The 18,913-nt window shown below is 45.2% G+C and overlaps 1 protein-coding gene across 1 annotated transcript in view; it reads left to right on the plus strand.

Moving 5' to 3' along the window:
• Window positions 1-1,822: 1,822 nt before the first annotated feature.
• The window catches only part of IL11 (interleukin 11), a 35,525-nt gene continuing 18,434 nt past the window's right edge, over window positions 1,823-18,913 (plus strand). Inside the window, exon 1 of the mRNA XM_029584437.1 lies at window positions 1,823-1,963. Coding sequence (XP_029440297.1) covers window positions 1,823-1,963 — 141 coding nt within the window. The remainder of the gene's footprint in view (window positions 1,964-18,913) is intronic.

The following is an 18,913-nucleotide window of genomic DNA, read 5'->3' on the forward strand; positions in this document are numbered from 1 at the left end:
CCAGCGGCCGGGTCCCTACAGGCTCCTCCTAGGGGGATCACGAGCTTCCAGGGTGAAGTCTTCTTTCAACATCTACAACCTTCGGCCTTGCCCTTCGACAGTAGAGACCTAAGGGGATTGATTCCCTTTTGGGTAGCACTGACTCTACCTCGGAACAGGGGTCCACCTTCCGATTCATAACATGACCAATGTAACCCTGATATTTAAAAAGGGCTCCAAGGGTGTTCTGGAAAACTATAGACCGGTGAGCCTGACTTCAGTGCTGGGAAAAATCGTGGAAACTATTCTAAAGAACAAAATCACAGAGCATATAGAAAGACATGGTTTAATGGGACACAGGCAGCATGGATTTACCCAAAGGAAGTCTTGCCTCGCAAATCTGCTTCATTTTTTGAAGGGATGAATAAACATGTGGATAACGGTGAACCGGTAGATGTAGTGTATTTGGATTTTCAGAAGGCGTTTGACAAATTCCCTCATGAGAGGCTTCTAAGAAAACTAAAAAGTCATGGGATGGGAGGTGATGTCCTTTCGTGGATTATAAACTGGTTAAAAGACAGGAAACAGAGAGTAGGATTAAATGGTCAATTTTCACAGTAGAAAAAGATATGCTTCAGGGATCTGTACTTGGACTGATGCATATCATTCCATGGTGAGACTGCACCTTGAATAATGTGTGCAATTCTGCTCACCACATCTCAAAAAAGATATAATTGCACTGAAGAAGATACAGAGAAGGGCAACCAAAATGATAAAGGGAAAGCAGAGTTGCTTATCTGTAACAGGTGTCCTCCTAGGACAGCAGGATGTTAGTCCTCCGATGGAGCCCAGCATGGAAAACCTTTGTCAAAGTTTCTAGAAGCTTTGACCACATTGAGCATGCCCAGCATGCCGCTATCCGTGTGTTCACGCAAGGTCCCCCTTCAGTCTCGTAACATAGAGAAAAAATACAAGCAAAAAAATAAAACAACAAATCGGAAGGAGAATCCAAATCCGAGGGGTGATGTGCGGGATTCCTGAGGACTAACATCCTGCTGTCCTAGGAGAACACCTGTTACAGGTAAGCAATTGTGCTTTCTCCTAGGACAAGCAGGATGGTAGTCCTCACAAGTGGGTGAGTACCAAACTCCAGGCTGTCCCCATTAGCAGAAGAGACCAACAGTTACCGAACAAGGTGCCAACAGGCACAACAACAACTGTGGTGCTGTTAGTAGGCAGGAAATTGTCTGGCTCCCACCAGGAGTACTAGGTCGGAAGAGTTGGGTTCAGGTCTGGAAGAGATTGCATAGGATGGATTGACCAAAGGCACTTTCCTGATGCCCATCCTTGTCCAAGCAGTAGTGGGCCACAATTGTGTAAAGAGAACTCCATGTGGCAGCCCAGCAAATTTCGACAACAGGGACTGCTTGCAGATGAGCCACCTACGTCACCATGGCCCGCACAGAGTGAGCTTTAACTCTGCCGGCCAGTGGAAGGCCAGCTTGCACATAGCAGAAGGCGATGCAGTCCACCAGCCAGTTGGATAAGGTCTGTTTGTATCAAACGACACAAAGAGCTGAGTGGACTACCTGTGACTGGCTGTGCAATCTAAATAGAAAGCCAGGTCCCTCTTGTAGTCCAGAGTATGAAGAGCCCATTCTCCTGGGTGGGAATGAGGCCTAAGAAAGAAGGTGAGTAAAACGATGGACTGATTAAGGTGGAAATCAGTCACAACCTTAGGCAGAAACTTACTGACCCTACAAGCCGAAGTACTCGCCACCAGGAATATAACTTTCCAGGTGAGGAACTTCATGTCGTAGGAACGCAGCAGCTCAAAGGGAGGATGCATGAGCCACGCCAGGACAATGTTGAGGTCCCAGGACAGAACAGGAGGCTGAAGAGGGTGCTTCAGCTGGAGCAGGCCCCTCATAAAGCGACCTACAAAAGGCTGCACCAATATGCGTATGCCAGCAACACCTGGATGGTACGCACTCACAGAGCTGAGATGGACCCTAACTGAGCTGGTTTGAAGCCCAGACTCGGAAAGGTGCCACAAGTAGTCCAACAGCTGGGGAAGGGGTCATGAGAATGGATCCAAGCACTGCCCCGAACACCAGACAATCTTCTCCATTTCAAGCTGTAGGACTTTCTGGTGGAAGGTTTCCTAGAAGCCACCAGCACCTGGGAGACACTGCCCAAGAGGACCAAGGGCTGAAGGACTAGGCACTCAACATCCAGTGCCCGGAGGTTCAGATGGCGCAGGGTGCCCTGTTTCTGCGTGATCAGATCGGGAGTGGTCCCCAGCTGGATGGGGGGCCTGATTGACAGGTCCTGCAGTAGAGGGAACCAGGCCTGTCGGGGCCAAAAGGGCACCATGAGGATCATGGTCCCTCTGTCCTGCTGAAGCTTCAGCAGGGTCTTCAGTAGGAGCGGGAGAGGAGGGTGCACATACAGCAGACCTCTCTCCCAGTGGAGGGAGAAGGCATCACCTTGTGATTGTGTGGGGAGGCGAAGAGGTCCACATCTGGTGTCCCCCATCGACGAAACAGTGCAGTCGCTACCTCCGGGCCGAGGGACCATTCGTGCGGCTGGAAGGAGTGACTCAGTAAATCCGCCAGCATATTCAGAGTCCCTGGCAGGTACGTCACACACAACGGCATTCCCTGCGACAGGGCCCAGGTCCAGACCTGCACCGCCTCCGGTGTCAGAAAGCTGTTAAATGGTGTGGACCACGCTAAGTATATATTGAAGCAAGATATGAGAAATGCCATGGAATAGAACCCATCCTAATGGCCATCACTAATAGTATCCACCTGCAGGCGGAACAAAGTGGCGACTCCCTCCTAGTCCTTCTAAAGTTTTCTGCCGCCTTTGACGCCTTGACCATCATCTCTAAGAGACACTGGCTTTGCATTCACCGACCTCAAATCATTCGAATCATTCTTATCTAACAGAAGGCAATCTGTCACATGGACCAACAAACCATCTGATCCTAGGGATCTCACCTGTGCAGTGCCCCAGAGCTTGGTTTTCCTCCCCGTTTACTTTTATTGTTATTTATGAATCGCCTAATACTGAAAGAACTAGGCGATGGACAAGAATACAATCATAATTTTAAAATCCATGGAATAGAACCCATGACTGGAAAATTGGGCATCAAAATGGCAGATGAAATTTAATGTGGATAAGTGCAAAGTGATGCATATAGGGAAAAATAACCCATGCTATAGTTACACGATGTTAGGTTCCATATTAGGTGCTACCACCCAAGAAAGAGATCTAGGCGTCATAGTGGATAACACATTGAAATCGTTGGTTCAGTGTGCTGCGGCAGTCAAAAAAGCAAACAATGTTAGGAATTATTAGGAAGGGAATGGTGAATAAAACGGAAAATGTCATAATGCCTCTGTATCGCTCCATGGTGAGACCGCACCTTGAATACTGTGTACAATTCTGGTCGCCGCATCTCAAAAAAGATATAATTGCGATGGAGAAGGTGCAGAGAAGGGCAACCAAAATGATAAGGGGAATGGAACAGTTCCCCTATGAGGAAAGACTAAAGAGGTTAGGACTTTTCAGCTTGGAGAAGAGACGGCTGAGGGGGATATGATAGAGGTGTTTAAATCACAAGAGGTCTAGAACGGGTAGATGTGAATCGGTTATTTACTCTTTCGGATAATAGAAAGACTAGGGGGCACTCCATGAAGTTAGCATGTGGCACATTTAAAACTAATCGGAGAAAGTTCTTTTTTACTCACAGCACAATTAAACTCTGGAATTTGTTGCCAGAGGATGTGGTTAGTGCAGTTAGTATAGCTGTGTTTAAAAAAGGATTGGATAAGTTCATGGAGGAGAAGTCCATTACCTGCTATTAATTAAGTTGACTTAGAAAATAGCCACTGCTATTACTAGCAACGGTAACATGGAATAGACTTAGTTTTTGGGTATTTGCCAGGTTCTTATGGCCTGGATTGGCCACTGTTGGAAACAGGATGCTGGGCTTGATGGACCCTTGGTCTGACCCAGTATGGCATGTTCTTATGTTCTTAATCATAAGACAAATAATACAATATAATAAAATAAAACACAGGGATAAAAAAAAGTAAAGCAAAATCTCATAAGTAAAACAACAACATATCATCAATGTCAAAAGCAACTAATGTAAAATAAACAAAATTTAAAAGTAGGCTAGGTTAAAAAGAAAAGTTTTAACTTGCTTTCTGAAACTCTTAATAGAGTCACATTGTCTGATGTCAATGGGAAAGGAGTTCCAGAGGGTGGGCCCAGCTACGGAAAATGCACTCTCGAGTAATATGGAGCTGAGCGATTCTTGGAGACGGAATCTCAAGGAGACCACCTTGGGATGATCGCAAAGATCTCGTAGGTTGATAGAATCTCAAAATAGCATTGGCAAGTGACATGCTTGGTCATTTAACAATTTAAAAATTATCATGCCGACTTTGTATTTGATTCTTTCATGAATTGGCAGCCTGTGTAGTTCTATTGAAGTGGATGTAATGTGGTCATTACGTTTTAAGCCAGAGAGCAGACACTCAGCCGAGTTTAATAATAACTGCAGTGATCGTAAGGAAGTACTGAATAAGCCTGTGTACAAACTATTACAGTAATCGACGACAGGAAAGATCGAGGCTTGTAGAACTGTACAGAATTCAGGGGGATGAAGAAGCTTGTTGAGACCAGCGAGGACATGAAGCTTGTAGAATCCTTGAGAAATGACATGTTTTATTGAGGGCGAAAAGAAAGAGTACTGTCAAGCATAAATCCAAGACTTCTGATATGATTCTGAATAGGAAAGGACATGTTATCAAGAGTGATGGTGTTCAAATTGAAAGAGGAATATGAACTATGTAATGCTAGAAACTCTGTTTTGGATAGAGTCTTTTCAACATTCACATTCACCCAATCTGCAATCTTATTCAATCCTTCACCATTGAATGCCAATTATTTGCTGATGACATCCAACTCTGCATAAAAATGGGATCAGACCAAACCACATCCATTGCCAATCTCACTAATTGTCTTATGGCAGTAGCCCAGTGGCTCAACAAGCACATCCTCTGGCTTAGTATCTTTATTAAAGATGTACTAATCTCTTACGCAACAAGGCTCTAAGGGATGTACATAGGATTACATACACAATATTAAAACACAATAAAAACAACTGTCAAGGTCAAGCCTTTCGATCTTTTCCTTCCCTGGCAGGGACCCCCTTGCCACCTAAGGAGTCAATATGAAGCCTAGGGGGTTCAACTTGATCAGGATCTCATGACGGAAACTCATCTCTAAATTGGTAAGGACTTCCATTATGCATTTGTGCCAGATTAACCAACTGTGCAACTACCTTGATAAATACAATCTTGCTACCGTGATACATGTGTTAATCACCAGCCAAATACAGTCTGACATGCCTCCAGCTCTTAAACAATATGGCCACTAGAGTCATGGTAGGGGCCAAAGCAACCGACCACATAACACCAATATTACACCAGCTACACAGGCTCCCAATTGAAAGCAGGATACAAATCAAATCCGCTGCTTCATCCACAAATGCATAAATAAACAAGCCCTTGAGTATATCTCTCATCTTCTCTTCCCTCTATACACCAACTAGAGAACTCCAATCCTCCCAAATGGCTCTTCTCTCCTCCCCTCCTCTAGCTTCATCTAAACTATCCTGTAAGAGACTTTGTGCCTTCAGTCATTAATGTTCCATACCTTAATGACCATACCTTCCCTTAGCATCTCTTTGGCAGAGAAACTCAGTCTTTCTGACCTATCTACCTGAAGCTTCAAGTAAGGACTACAAGTTATCCACCCTGACTTCTCAGCTCAATGCTATCCATTGTAAAGTTGATTCAACTATGATTGTAAATGATTTTTGACCAATGTACTGCAACTGTTAGTAAAAACTTGTTTTGTAATCTGACTTGAGGCCATTCAGGAAAAAAGGCCGAATATCACATCTGAAATAAATAAATAAATACAAAGAACATTACTGCCTACCACAGGTTGGCCAAAGAGCATCTGGATGAGCCACAAGACTTCTGGAATAATGTTCTTTGGACAGAGTGAGTCAAAAATTGAACTTTTCGGTCACAATAACAAACATTTTGCTTGGTGAAAGACAAACCCACTGCTTCCCAAATTAAGAACCTCATCCCAACTATCAAGCATGGCAGTAGAGGTACTCTGCTGCATCAGGACCTGGACAGCTTGCCGTTATTAATGCTTTGCATCAGAAAAATTTAGAGAATGTCAGACCATCTGGCCGTGAGCTGAAGCTGAGCTGAAAGTGGGTCATGCAGCAAGACCACGATCCTAAACATTTAAGTAAATCTACTACACAATGGCTGGAGAAGAGATTTCATGTTTGGATTGGATTGGCCAAGTCAAAATCCTGACCTGAACTCTATGGAAATGTTGTGGCAAGGCCTAGAGTGATCTGTTCCTGCAAGGAAGCCCTCAAATGTCACAGAGTTGAAACAGTTTTCTTTGGAACTCGAGGACGATGTGAGAGACTAATCAACAGTTACAGAAAACATTGAATTGATGTTATTGCTGCTCAAGGAGGAGCCACCAGTCGCTGAATGAAAGGTTCACATACTTTTTCACACAAGGATAAAAACATAAGAACATGCCATACTGGGTCAGACCAAGGGTCCATCAAGCCCAGCATCCTGTTTCCAACAGTGGCCAATCCAGGCCATAAGAACCTGGCAAGTACCTAAAAACTAAGTCTATTCCATGTTACTGTTGCTAGTAATAGCAGTGGCTATTTTCTAAGTCAACTTGATTAATAGCAGGTAATGGACTTCTCCTCCAAGAACTTATCCAATCCTTTTTTAAACCCAGCTACACTAACTGCACTAACCACATCCTCTGGCAACAAATTCCAGAGTTTAATTGTGCGTTGAGTGAAGAAGGACTTTCTCCGATTAGTTTTAAATGTGCTACATGCTACCTTCATGGAGTGCCCCCTAGTCTTTCTATTATGTGAAAGAGTAAATAACAGATTCACATCTATCCGTTCTAGACCTCTCATGATTTTAAACACCTCTATCATATCTCCCCCTCAGCCGTCTCTTCTCTAAGCTGAAAAGTCCTAACCTCTTTAGTCTTTCCTCATAGGGGAGATACTTACTGTTGAAACTTTTTGTAGAATAAATAATCAAAATAAATCCGTTTTGTCTGAGTTATGTATTCAGTGGGGTTATTTTTCCTTCTCATTAGAGCTTACATTAGGATCTATTCATGTTCCGAGTATAAATTGTACTAAAATACAGACCATCCCAGGGAGTTCACACATTTTTTTCTCAGCGCTCTATAGAGGGGGGATCTCGGGATAGGATTGGAATGGGGGGCATAGGAGTCTGATTGGGACTGGGAGGGGAGTCTTCATGGTATAGAAACAGATCTCTGGATAGGGCTGGGATTGTGTGGTTTCATGGTAAATGGAGGGGTCTCAGGATAGGATTGGGAAAGGGGATTCTCATGTGTACAAATGGGACAGGTTAGGACTGGGAGGAGTTGTCTCTTGTTACTGTATAAGAATGGATATCTAGCTAGGATTGGGAAGGGGGGGTGTCTCATGGTATATAGAAGGATCAAAGGACAGGACTGACACAGCCTTAGATTGGTCTCTAAGAGGTCCATGGCATAAAGGCAAATCTCTGAATGGGATGGGAACTGGGGTGGGGTCTCCTGGTATGCAGATGGGTCTAAGGATAGGACTGGGGGGAGTTGTCTCATTCTACAGATGGATTTCTGGATGGGACTGTAGGGGGTGGGGGATCCCCAGGGTGTGCAGATGGGTCTTAGGATAGGATTTGGGGGGGGAGTTCATAGATTGATCTCTAGATGGGAATAAGGGATTCCTTCATGTCTGATGGATCCCTTGGAGGAGAGAATGCCTTGAACATAGGCAGAAGACAATGCATTGACTTGACTTCCTGAGTGTCAAACAGTGAGTGGTGGATGGCTGAGGATGGGGGAGAAAGGAATACGCTGACCAAGTTCACAGTGCCATCTACTAGCAAGTATAATGTCAGACCTTATAAATCCTGGTTTGATATTTCTTTGTTTAATGGCTTTTACTTATTATGTATGCTTTACTGTTGTACACTGCTTGGATAAACTCTTTGACAGGTGGTATATTCAATTACAATAAATAAAAATAACACTGTATACTGTTTTCTTTAAGCGGAGTGGGAGGCAAAGGGAGTATCATGTATTTATAAAGAGAAGCGATTATACAGTGTGGACTGGAAACTTGAGGCACAGGGACGTGACGTCCCTCATTTGGGTGAGTGACTGCTGTTGGCTGCTGTGAAGGCCTTGGCATTGCTTTGTGTGCAAGAAAAGAAGAGACCGAGTCTGTCATCTGGGTCGAAAGGTCAAACCCTCGGTATGATCCCTTGACCTGAGGAAGGTGGAGAGGAAGAATAGGAGAGAAGTGAACCCCTCCAGAGTGATGGAGGGTGGGTGGGAAGGAGCACAGCCTTCAAACTGTCTCTCGACATTCCCCAAATGGTATATTCTTGAATTCTTCACCATAACCTGTTGATGTGGGTTCCAATGTCACCACTTGGGCATCAGGATGAACGTCAGTGGTCAGAGAACCCCTCCCCATCCTTTCTCCAGTCCACATGGGAAGGACAAAGCCGGAAAGCTTTTACAAAGACCTGGGATGATTTGGCATTGATAGCAGGAGGGTGGAGGAAAGTGTCGTCGCCCGGGAGATGACTCCCTTCTCTCAACACCCTCCAGTGACCAACTTGCTTGGCTTCCTGGAAGGTTGGGAGGTGTCGCTTGGTCTTTTCGAGGGCTGACGTGGGCTGGCATGAAAGGCGCACGTTTGTCCGAATTCCTTTAAAGGTTAATGTCCTGATGATGTAGGAAAATGTGTCAGGAACCCTGGATGCTGATAAACCCATGCGGGACAAAACTGGTCTATAGCCAGGCAGGATTTTCCAAATCTTGGCATTACACCTGAGGCACAGGGAGATAAAGAGACTTCATCCCCAGGGTCACACAGAGAGTCAGTGACAGAGCCGGGGATTAGAGCTGAGGCACAGGGAGATAAAGTGACTCCCCCAGGGTCACACAGAGAGTAAATGACAGAGCTGGGGATTAGAGCTGAGGCACAGGGAGATAAATTGACTCCCCCATGGTCACACACAGAGAGTCAGTGACAGAGCCGGGGATTAGAGCTGAGGCACAGGGAGATAAAGTGACTCCCCCAGGGTCACACACAGAGAGTCAGTGACAGAGCCGGGGATTAGAGCTGAGGCACAGGGAGATAAAGTGACTCCCCCAGGGTCACACACAGAGAGTCAGTGACAGAGCCGAGGATTAGAGCTGAGGCACAGGGAGATAAAGTGACTCCCCCAGGGTCACACACAGAGAGTCAGTGACAGAGCCGGGGATTAGAGCTGAGGCACAGGGAGATAAAGTGACTCCCCCCAGGGTCACACACAGAAAGTCAGGGACAGAGCCGGGGATTAGAGCTGAGGCACAGGGAGATAAAGTGACTCCCCCCAGGGTCACACACAGAAAGTCAGGGACAGAGCCAGGGATTGGATCTGAGGCACAGGGAGATAAAGTGACTCCCCCCCATGGTCACACAGAGAGTCAGGGACAGAGCCGGGGATTGTCCCTGGAACTCTGGTCTTCCCTCAGACATGGACCCTCTCCCTGCATAACCCTTGCATGTTCCCTCCGCCTGCCCTTCTTCTTTCTGTGGAATGGATACTCATTATGAAAATATCAGGACATCGTTTATAAAAACCCCAAATCGCGGCCGTCGGAGGATGAAAGGCCTGGCCAGGACTTCAAAAACGGGAAAAAGTGAAATGGGGGGAGAACGTGCAAGAGGAGGAATCATGTTCAGAAACCGCAGAGCGCTGCCTCCAGGGCTGGCTGCCGCAGCCCGACTTTCTTTCTTCTCTCCTCTGTACGGTCGGCAGATGTGAGCACAGCTGTGCCCAGAACCATTTAGGAAGAAAGGGAAAAATTTCAGAGCAGTGAAATCAGCTGTTAATGGTTTCACTTCAGGCAAAAGCACTATCAAAAGTGTAATTAAAAAAAACAAACAAAAAAAATTCAGGGAGGGAAAAAACAATCAGGAACCCATCTGCTTTCTGAGATTTATGTTATTCTACAGGGGGGGAGGGAGACAAGGATTAGACTTTAAACACTGGGAGATAAAGTGCCTCCCCCAGGGTCCCACACAGAGAGTCAGTGACAGAGCCGGGGATTAGAGCTGAGACACAGGGAGATAAAGTGCCTCCCCCAGGGTCCCACACAGAGAGTCAGTGACAGAGCCGGGGATTAGAGCTGAGGCACAGGGAGATAAAGTGCCTCCCCCAGGGTCACACAGAGTGTCACTGACAGAGCCGGGGATTAGAGCTGAGGCACAGGGAGATAAAGTGCCTCCCCCAGCGTTACACACAGAGTCAGTGTCAGAGCCGGGGATTAGAGCTGAGGCACAGGGAGATAAAGTGACTCCCCCAGGGTCACACACAGAGAGTCAGTGTCAGAGCCGGGGATTAGAGCTGAGGCACAGGGAGATAAAGTGGCTCCCCCAGGGTCACACACAGAGTCAGTGACAGAGCCGGAGATTAGAGCTGAGGCACAGGGAGATAAAGTGACTCCCCCCAGGGTCACACAGAGTCACTGACAGAGCCGGGGATTAGAGCTGAGGGACAGGGAGATAAAGTGACTCCCCCCAGGGTCACACACAGAGAGTCAGTGACAGAGCCGGGGATTAGAGCTGAGGCACAGGGAGATAAAGTGACTCCCCCAGGGTCACACACAGAGAGTCAGTGACTGAGCCGGGGATTAGAGCTGAGATACAGGGAGATAAAGTGACTCCCCCAGGGTCACACACAGAGTCAATGACAGAGCTGGGGATTAGAGCTGATGCACAGTAAGATAAAGTGACTCCCCCAGGGTCACACACAGAGAGTCAGTGACTGAGCCGGGGATTAGAGCTGAGGCACAGGGAGATAAAGTGACTCCCCCCAGGGTCACACACAGAGAGTCAGTGACAGAGCCGGGGATTAGAGCTGAGGCACAGGGAGATAAAGTGACTCCCCCAGGGTCACACACAGAGAGTCAGTGACTGAGCCGGGGATTAGAGCTGAGATACAGGGAGATAAAGTGACTCCCCCAGGGTCACACACAGAGTCAGTGACAGAGCTGGGGATTAGAGCTGAGGCACAGGGAGATAAAGTGACTCCCCCAGGGTCACACACAGAGAGTCAGTGACTGAGCCGGGGATTAGAGCTGAGATACAGGGAGATAAAGTGACTCCCCCAGGGTCACACGCAGAGTCAGTGACAGAGCCGGGGATTAGAGCTGAGGCACAGGGAGATAAAGTGACTCCCCCAGGGTCACACACAGAGAGTCAGTGTCAGAGCTGGGGATTGGAGCTGAGTCACAGGGAGATAAAGTGACTCCCCCAGGGTCACACAGAGAGTCAGTGACAGAGCTGGGGATTAGAACTGAGGCACAGGGAGATAAAGTGACTCCCCCAGGGTCACACAGAGAGTCAGTGACAGAGCGGGGAGTAGAAGTGAGGCACAAGTAGTGAGAGAATCTCTGAGGGGACGGGCACAGATATACAGAGCCCTTCATGGTCTGTTCCAACTGTTTATTATGCCACAAATTATGAAGTAGAAAGGGTCACAGTTGCCTAGAATGCCCTCTTGTTGGTGATGGTGGAGACAAAATTGGTATCAGAATTCAAGAAAGGTGTGAAATAAAGACAGAGGATACCTAGTGGCAAAAATGTGGAAACCAAGCAGCAGGGTTACCTGCATGGAGTGTCAGTTATACCCCTTTATTCCTCACTGGGCAGACTGAAGGGACCATTTTAGTCTTTATCTGCGATCATTTCCTGTGTTACTATCACCAAGCTGAGCTTACAACACTATTGCCTCTCTGCAGCATCTAAGCACATGCTCGCAAAACCCATGTGGATATACATATATTTTTTTATTGTGCTGGATATTTTTAGCAAAGACACAGAGACACACACACACAAAAAAATGGATAAAGGATGCGGGAGAAGGATCATGCTCATGCTCACAACCTGAAGTCCAGGAGGTGGAGCTTAGACCCGCTGTAATCTGTGTGAGGCCACGTCAAAAAGAATATGATTATTATAATATCTTTCTATACAGGAAAGAACCCTCAGAAGGGTGGAAATGGACTCCATGCACACATGGCTGCTGGTGTTCCTGTTATTGCTTCCTACCCGCTCTGGCGCCTCCAAGAGGGAGATATGAGAACTGCAAATCTCAGCATGGCATAGGGTAAAACGAGAACCCAGCTCAACCGGGATTGGTCTATCCAGTTCTGATTTTTGGTTCTTATTTAACTTCTCCTCCCTCCCCCTCCCAAAAGAAAAAGGAGGAACTATAGTCCCCGCATGCAAGGAAGATATCCATTCACCAGTTTCCTTGCTCCATTGCTTTCTGCTTCCTAGATCCCTCATTAGAAATTTCCCTACTGCATGTATGTCTCAGGTTTTCATAAGTTCTGCAAAAAAAGATGTGCAATGGCTAAATTTGTCTGTGCTGCATTCCCAGTTTACATGGATTGGTGGGACGCCTGCTCTGATAAAGATCTGCTCTTCAGCTGTCTGTGCTGTATTCATGCTTTACATGTATCAGTGTGACACCTGCATGGGGCTCTGATGAAGATCTGCTCTTTAGCTGTCTGTGCTGTATTCATGCTTTACATGTATCAGTGTGACACCTGCATGGGGCTCTGATGAGGATCTGCTCTTCAGCTGTCTGTGCTGTAGTCATGCTTTACGTGTATCAGTGTGACACCTGCATGGGGCTCTGATGAGGATCTGCTCTTCAGCTGTCTGTGCTGTATTCATGCTTTACGTGTATCAGTGTGACTCCTGCATGGGGCTCTGATGAGATCCGCTCTTTAGCTGTCCATGCTGTATTCATGCTTTACGTGTATCAGTGTGACACCTGCATGGGGCTCTGATGAGGATCTGCTCTTCAGCTGTCCGTGCTGTATTCATGCTTTATGTGTATCAGTGTGACGCCTGCATGGGGCTCTGATGAAGATCTGCTCTTCAGCTGTCTGTGCTGTATTCATGCTTTATGTGTATCAGTGTGACGCCTGCATGGGGCTCTGATGGAGATCTGCTCTTCAGCTGTCTGTGCTGTGATCATGCTTTACATGTATCAGTGTGACTCCTGTATGGGGCTTTGATGAAAATTCACTCTTCAGTTGTCCATGCTGTTTTCATGCTTTATGATTTTTACTTAATTTTAAATAAACTCAATCACCTTATGCAGGTTTTCTTGCTGTAGCTTGCATTAACATTTTTTAAAGGCACATAGAGCGTACATACAGTGCCTACCAGCAGTAGGAGGAGATGAGAAGACAGTAGGAGGAACAGAGTGCAAGATGCCGGCATATTTTTGTGACCAACACGGTAAAACAATACAGAGGGTAAACAATTTATAAATAACTCCCTATTACTCGCTTACTGAGTGTATCACACAAATAGAGAGATAACACATTCACAATGTGTATAACGTTTATTTTAACAAAATTACACACTCACCTGTATAGACACTCTAAAAACTGAACTAACACACACACAAACAATTCATCCATACCTTTTTAAAAACAACATATTGCACTTGAAATAACAATTTATTTATTTATTTTTAATTTTTATATACCGATGTTCCTGTATAATATACATATCGCACCGGTTTACAAGGAACTGAAACTGTCGCCTCTGGGGCGGAATACATTGGAACAAGTTGAAAATAAAGAACTTACAGAGAGATCAAAAGGACTACATTCAAAGAGACTATTAAAGAAATAAAGTACAACTCAAAAACATATGTACAGTGAGATAGATGGACCGGGGTCTATAAAGTCATCGACTTCATCGGGCCTTAGCTCTCCGGGAATGCTTGGGCAAAAAGCCAAGTCTTTAGCTTCTTTTTGAATGTCATTTGGGCAGAGTTCTTGGCGGAGATCCGGAGGGAGCGAATTCCAAAGTGGGGGACCTGCAGTGGAAAGGGTGCGTTTCCTCAGTGAGGTTTTTGCCAGCTGGGTGTGTAGCATGTTCTTGTACGCACTTCTTATCGGTCTCTTAGTAATGTGCTGCTGCAGTTGAAAAGTTAGGTTGAGGGGGGAGATGCTGTGTAGGGCCTTGTGTATCATCATGAGGGCTTTAAAGTGAATCCTGAATTTAATAGGCAGCCAGTGAAGGTTCTGGAGGATGGGGGTGATGTGATCCCTTTTGTTGGTGTTTGTAAGGATTCTGGCCGTCGCGTTCTGGACCATCTGAAGTGGTTTGATGGTGCTAGCGGGAAGGCCCAGAAGGGGTGAGTTGCAGTAATCCAGTTTCGGGAAGATGATGGATTGTAGTATCTGGCGGAAGTCTCGGAAGTGCAGAAGTGGTTTTAATTTTTTTAATACTTGCAATTTAAAGAAGCATTCTTTGGTAGTATTGTTTATGAACTTGCTGAGGTTGAGTTGGTTGTCTAATAGCACACCCAGGTCTCTTACTTGCGATGAGTGGTCGATTGAAGTGATAGAGCATTGGGTGGAAGTTGGAGGGTTGAGCGGGATGCTGTTTTCAGGGGCTATTAGGAGGATTTCGGTTTTGTTGGTGTTTAATACGAGGTTGAGGCTGGTGAGTAGGTTGTTGATTGCTGAGAGGCAGTTGTTCCAATAAGACCAAGTTTTATGGAGAGATTCAGCTATAGGGATGAGGATTTGTATGTCATCCGCGTATAAGAAGAGTGTTAGCTTGAGGTTGGTTAGTAGATGGCAGAGTGGGAGGAGATAAATATTGAATAGAGTGGGTGAAAGGATTGATCCTTGGGGTACCCCCAACTTTGAACTGATAGGGTGTGATTCTTTGTTATTGATCTTGACCTTATAGAACCTGTTTTCAAGGAAAGATTTGAACCAGTCAAACGCCGATCCTGTGATGCCGATGTCAGCTAGACGCTGAAGGAGGCAAGTGTGGTTCACGGTGTCAAACACTGAGGAGAGATCCAGTAGTGCGAGTAGGTAAGGTTGACCTTTTTCCAGATTAAGGAGGATGGTGTCTGATAGCGAGGTTAATAAAGATTCGGTGTTCAGGGACTTTCGGAATCCGAATTGGTTTGAGGTGAGGATGTTGTTTTCTTCTAAGAATTCGGATAGTTGTCTGTTTACAATCTTCTCCATGACTTTGGCGATCATTGGCAAGTTAGCTATGGGTCTGAAGTTGGCTGGGTCTACGGGAGGAAGGTTGGGTTTTTTGAGGCGAGGCTTGAGCATTGCAAGCTTGAATTGGTCAGGGACTTGGCCTTGTGACAGAGAGCAGTTTATGATGTCTGCTACAGGTTTGGCAATGATGTTAGGGATGGAGAACAGCAAATTGGATGGGATGTGGTCTAAAGGATGAGACGAAGGTTTCATCTTCTTGAGGATGTTTTCAATTTCTAGGGCAGACGTCAGCTCGAAGGTGGCAAGAGAAGCTGGGGTTGAGTTATGTTGTTGGAGGGTTGTGTGTGAGAGTTGAGAACCGGAGGTGGATGAGTAATTCGGATGATGAGAGGGACCCTTGAGGGGAGTGACGAGGGTGGTGATTTTTCTCTCGAAGTAGTCCGCCAGTTCATTGGCTTTGTTGGTAGCTTGATCGTCTGGTATGAGGGGCGTAGCTGGTTTTGTGAGGGCTGATACATAGGAAAACAGAGCTCTTGAGTTAAAGATGAAGTGGTGGATCTTTTTGGAGAAGAATTCTTTCTTGGTTCTGTTAATGACATTTCTGTATGAGTTTAGGCAAGATTTATAGGCTAAGAGGGTTGTTGTGGAAGGGCATTTACGCCACCTGTGTTCCTTACATCTGAGTTCCTGTTTGTGCGACTTCAGCTCAGGGGTGAACCAAGGTTTCCTGTTGTCGTGGTTATGGGGCACACTTGATCTGCAACCTTGTTGGTAATGTTAATCCACGATGTCGTGGCAGTGTTGACGTCCGAAAGGTCAAGGTGAACTAGCTCCTTAGATAGATGCGAGCTGAGGAGTTCTCCGGTGCATGGTTTCCTGACGGATACTGAGGTTGAGTGTGTTGCTTGAGGAGGGTGCTCCTTGATCTCTAGCACAGAAGAGATGATTCGGTGGTCCGTCCACGGTACCGGTAGGCATGTTGGGTTGGTATGGGGCAATATTCCTTCAACAATATACATAAATTACAGTAAAGTATAAATCATATATTTCCCAATTTCAACTATGAACTCCCATTAATTGAACATGTAAATCCAAATAATAAACGTCTACATATAAATCCAAGTATTAATTTCTAAACATGGGTCCTGGGTCCAGATGTTGAACTGCTGGAAAGGAATACGAGTGAGGTTATCAAATTTACAGATGATTCAAAATTATTCAGAGTAGTTAAATCACAAGCAGACTGTGATACATTGCAGGAGGACCTTGCAAGACTTGAAGATTGGGCATCCAAATGGCAGATGAAATTTAATGTGGACAAGTGCAAGGTATTGCATATAGGGAAAAATAATCGTTACTGTAGTTATACAATGTTAGGTTCTATATTAGGAGCTACCACCCAGGAAAAAGATCTAGGCATCATAGTGGATAATACTTTAAAATCGTCAGCTCAGTATGCTGCAGCAGTCAAAAAAGCAAATAGAATGTTAGGAATTATTAGGAAGGGAATGGCTAATAGAACGGAAAATGTCATAATGCCTCTATATCGCTCCATGGTGAGACCACACCTTGAATACTGTGTACAATTCTGGTCGCCGCATCTCAAAAAAGATATAGTTGCGATGGAGAAGGTACAGAGAAGGGCAACCAAAATGATAAAGGGGATGGAACAGCTTCCCTATGAGGAAAGGCTGAAGAGGTTAGGGCTGTTCAGCTTGGAGAAGAGACGGCTGAGGGGGGATATGATAGAGGTCTTTAAGATCATGAGAGGTCTTGAACGAGTAGATGTGACTCGGTTATTTTCACTTTCGAATAATAGGACTAGGGGGCATTCCATGAAGTTAGCAAGTAGCACATTTAAGACTAATCGGAGAAAATTCTTTTTCACTCAACGCACAATAAAGCTCTGGAATTTGTTGCCAGAGGATGTGGTTAGTGCAGTTAGTGTAGCTGGGTTCAAAAAAGGTTTGGATAAGTTCTTGGAGGAGAAGTCCATTAATGGCTATTAATCAATTTTACTTAGGGAATAGCCACCGCTATTAACTGCATCAGTAGCACGGGTTCCTCTTAGTGTTTGGGTAATGGCCAGGTTCTTGTGGCCTGGTTTTGGCCTCTGTTGGAAACAGGATGCCGGGCTCGATGGACCCTCGGTCTGACCCAGCATGGCAAATTTCTTATGTTCTTTCTCACTCAATGCACAATAAAGCTCTGGAATTTGTTGCCAGAGGATGTGGTTAGTGCAGTTAGTGTAGCTGGGTTCAAAAAAAGGTTTGGATAAGTTCTTGGAGAAGTCTTTAACGGCTATTAATCAAGTTTACTTAGGGAATAGCCACTGCTATTAATTGCATCAGTAGCATGGGATCTTCTTGGTGTTTGGGTAATTGCCAGGTTCGGCCTCTGTTGGAAAAAGGATGCTGGGCTTGATGGACCTTTGTCTGACCCAGCATGGCAATTTCTTATGTTCTTGTTCTTATGCTTCTAAACATAGGTCCAACAAAAAGATATCTTCGTTTTACCTTCCAAGAAGGCTTCCTCAGGGACTTAGTATTATCAAAAGCTGTTTCACTTCCATGTTCACTCATGTGGATATAAGGTAACTCAAATTCTGATCCGTAACTTTTATAGCGCAAACAGAAAACTTCTCTTACATGCACCCCGGTCAGAAATATTCACAACTGTATTCAAAACACGCATTTAAGCCATTTATAAACCGGTGAATGGTGGAATATGATGTCACATCCGGTCATGTAAATTGCTCTAAATTTGGATACGTGTGTGGAGTTCCTTGACCCAGTGGTGCAGCGCAGCAGGCGAGCACCCCCATTTCTATTTTTCCGCTTTCGGGGGAAAGAGGTCAAATCTACCGGTTCATAAATGGCTTAAACGCGTGTTTTGAATACAATTGTGAATATTTCTGACCGGGGTGCATGTAAGAGAAGTTCTCTGTTTGCGCTTTAAAAGTTACGGATCAGAATTTGAGTTACTTTATACGCACATGAGTGAACATGGAAGTGAAACAGCTTTTGATAATACTCAGTCCCTGAGGAAGCCTTCTTGGAAGGTGAAACAAAGATATCTTTTTGTTGGACCTATGTTTAGAAGCAGTTCAACATCTGGACCCAGGACCCATGTTTAGAAATTAATACTTGGATTTATATGTAGACGTTTATTATTTGGATTTACATGTTCAATTAATGGGATTTCATAGTTGAAACTGGGAAATATATGATTTATACTTTACTGTAATTTATGTATATTGTTATTTCAAGTGCAATATGTTGTTTTTAAAAAGGTATGGATTGTGTGTGTGTGTGTTAGTTCAGTTTTTAGAGTGTCTATACAGGTGAGTGTGTAATTTTGTTAAAATAAACGTTATACATATTGTGAATGTGTTAGCTCTCTATCTGTGTGATAAACTCGGCATATTTTTGTGGGCAGAGTGGCCTTGTTGCCATCAGGAGAGGTTTGGGACAACGCTGGTTACCTGCACCGGGATTTGGGTGGAAAAATCGAGAGGCGCTAAAAAACGGAGGGCATTCAGTTCAGAGCTGGCGGTGAGAGAGAGATGAAACCGCTGCTAACCCCATTGTTTGCACAGAAAAAAAACTTTTCACTTTTTCCAAATTCTGGACATTTTTAAGGTAACATGCTCTCTGCATGCACGTCCCCTGTGGGAAAAGTCACATGCAAGTTACTCAGAGAT

The sequence above is a fragment of the Rhinatrema bivittatum genome, chromosome 19 (genome assembly GCF_901001135.1).
Source record: "Rhinatrema bivittatum chromosome 19, aRhiBiv1.1, whole genome shotgun sequence".
Classification (NCBI taxonomy): Eukaryota; Metazoa; Chordata; class Amphibia; order Gymnophiona; family Rhinatrematidae; genus Rhinatrema; species Rhinatrema bivittatum.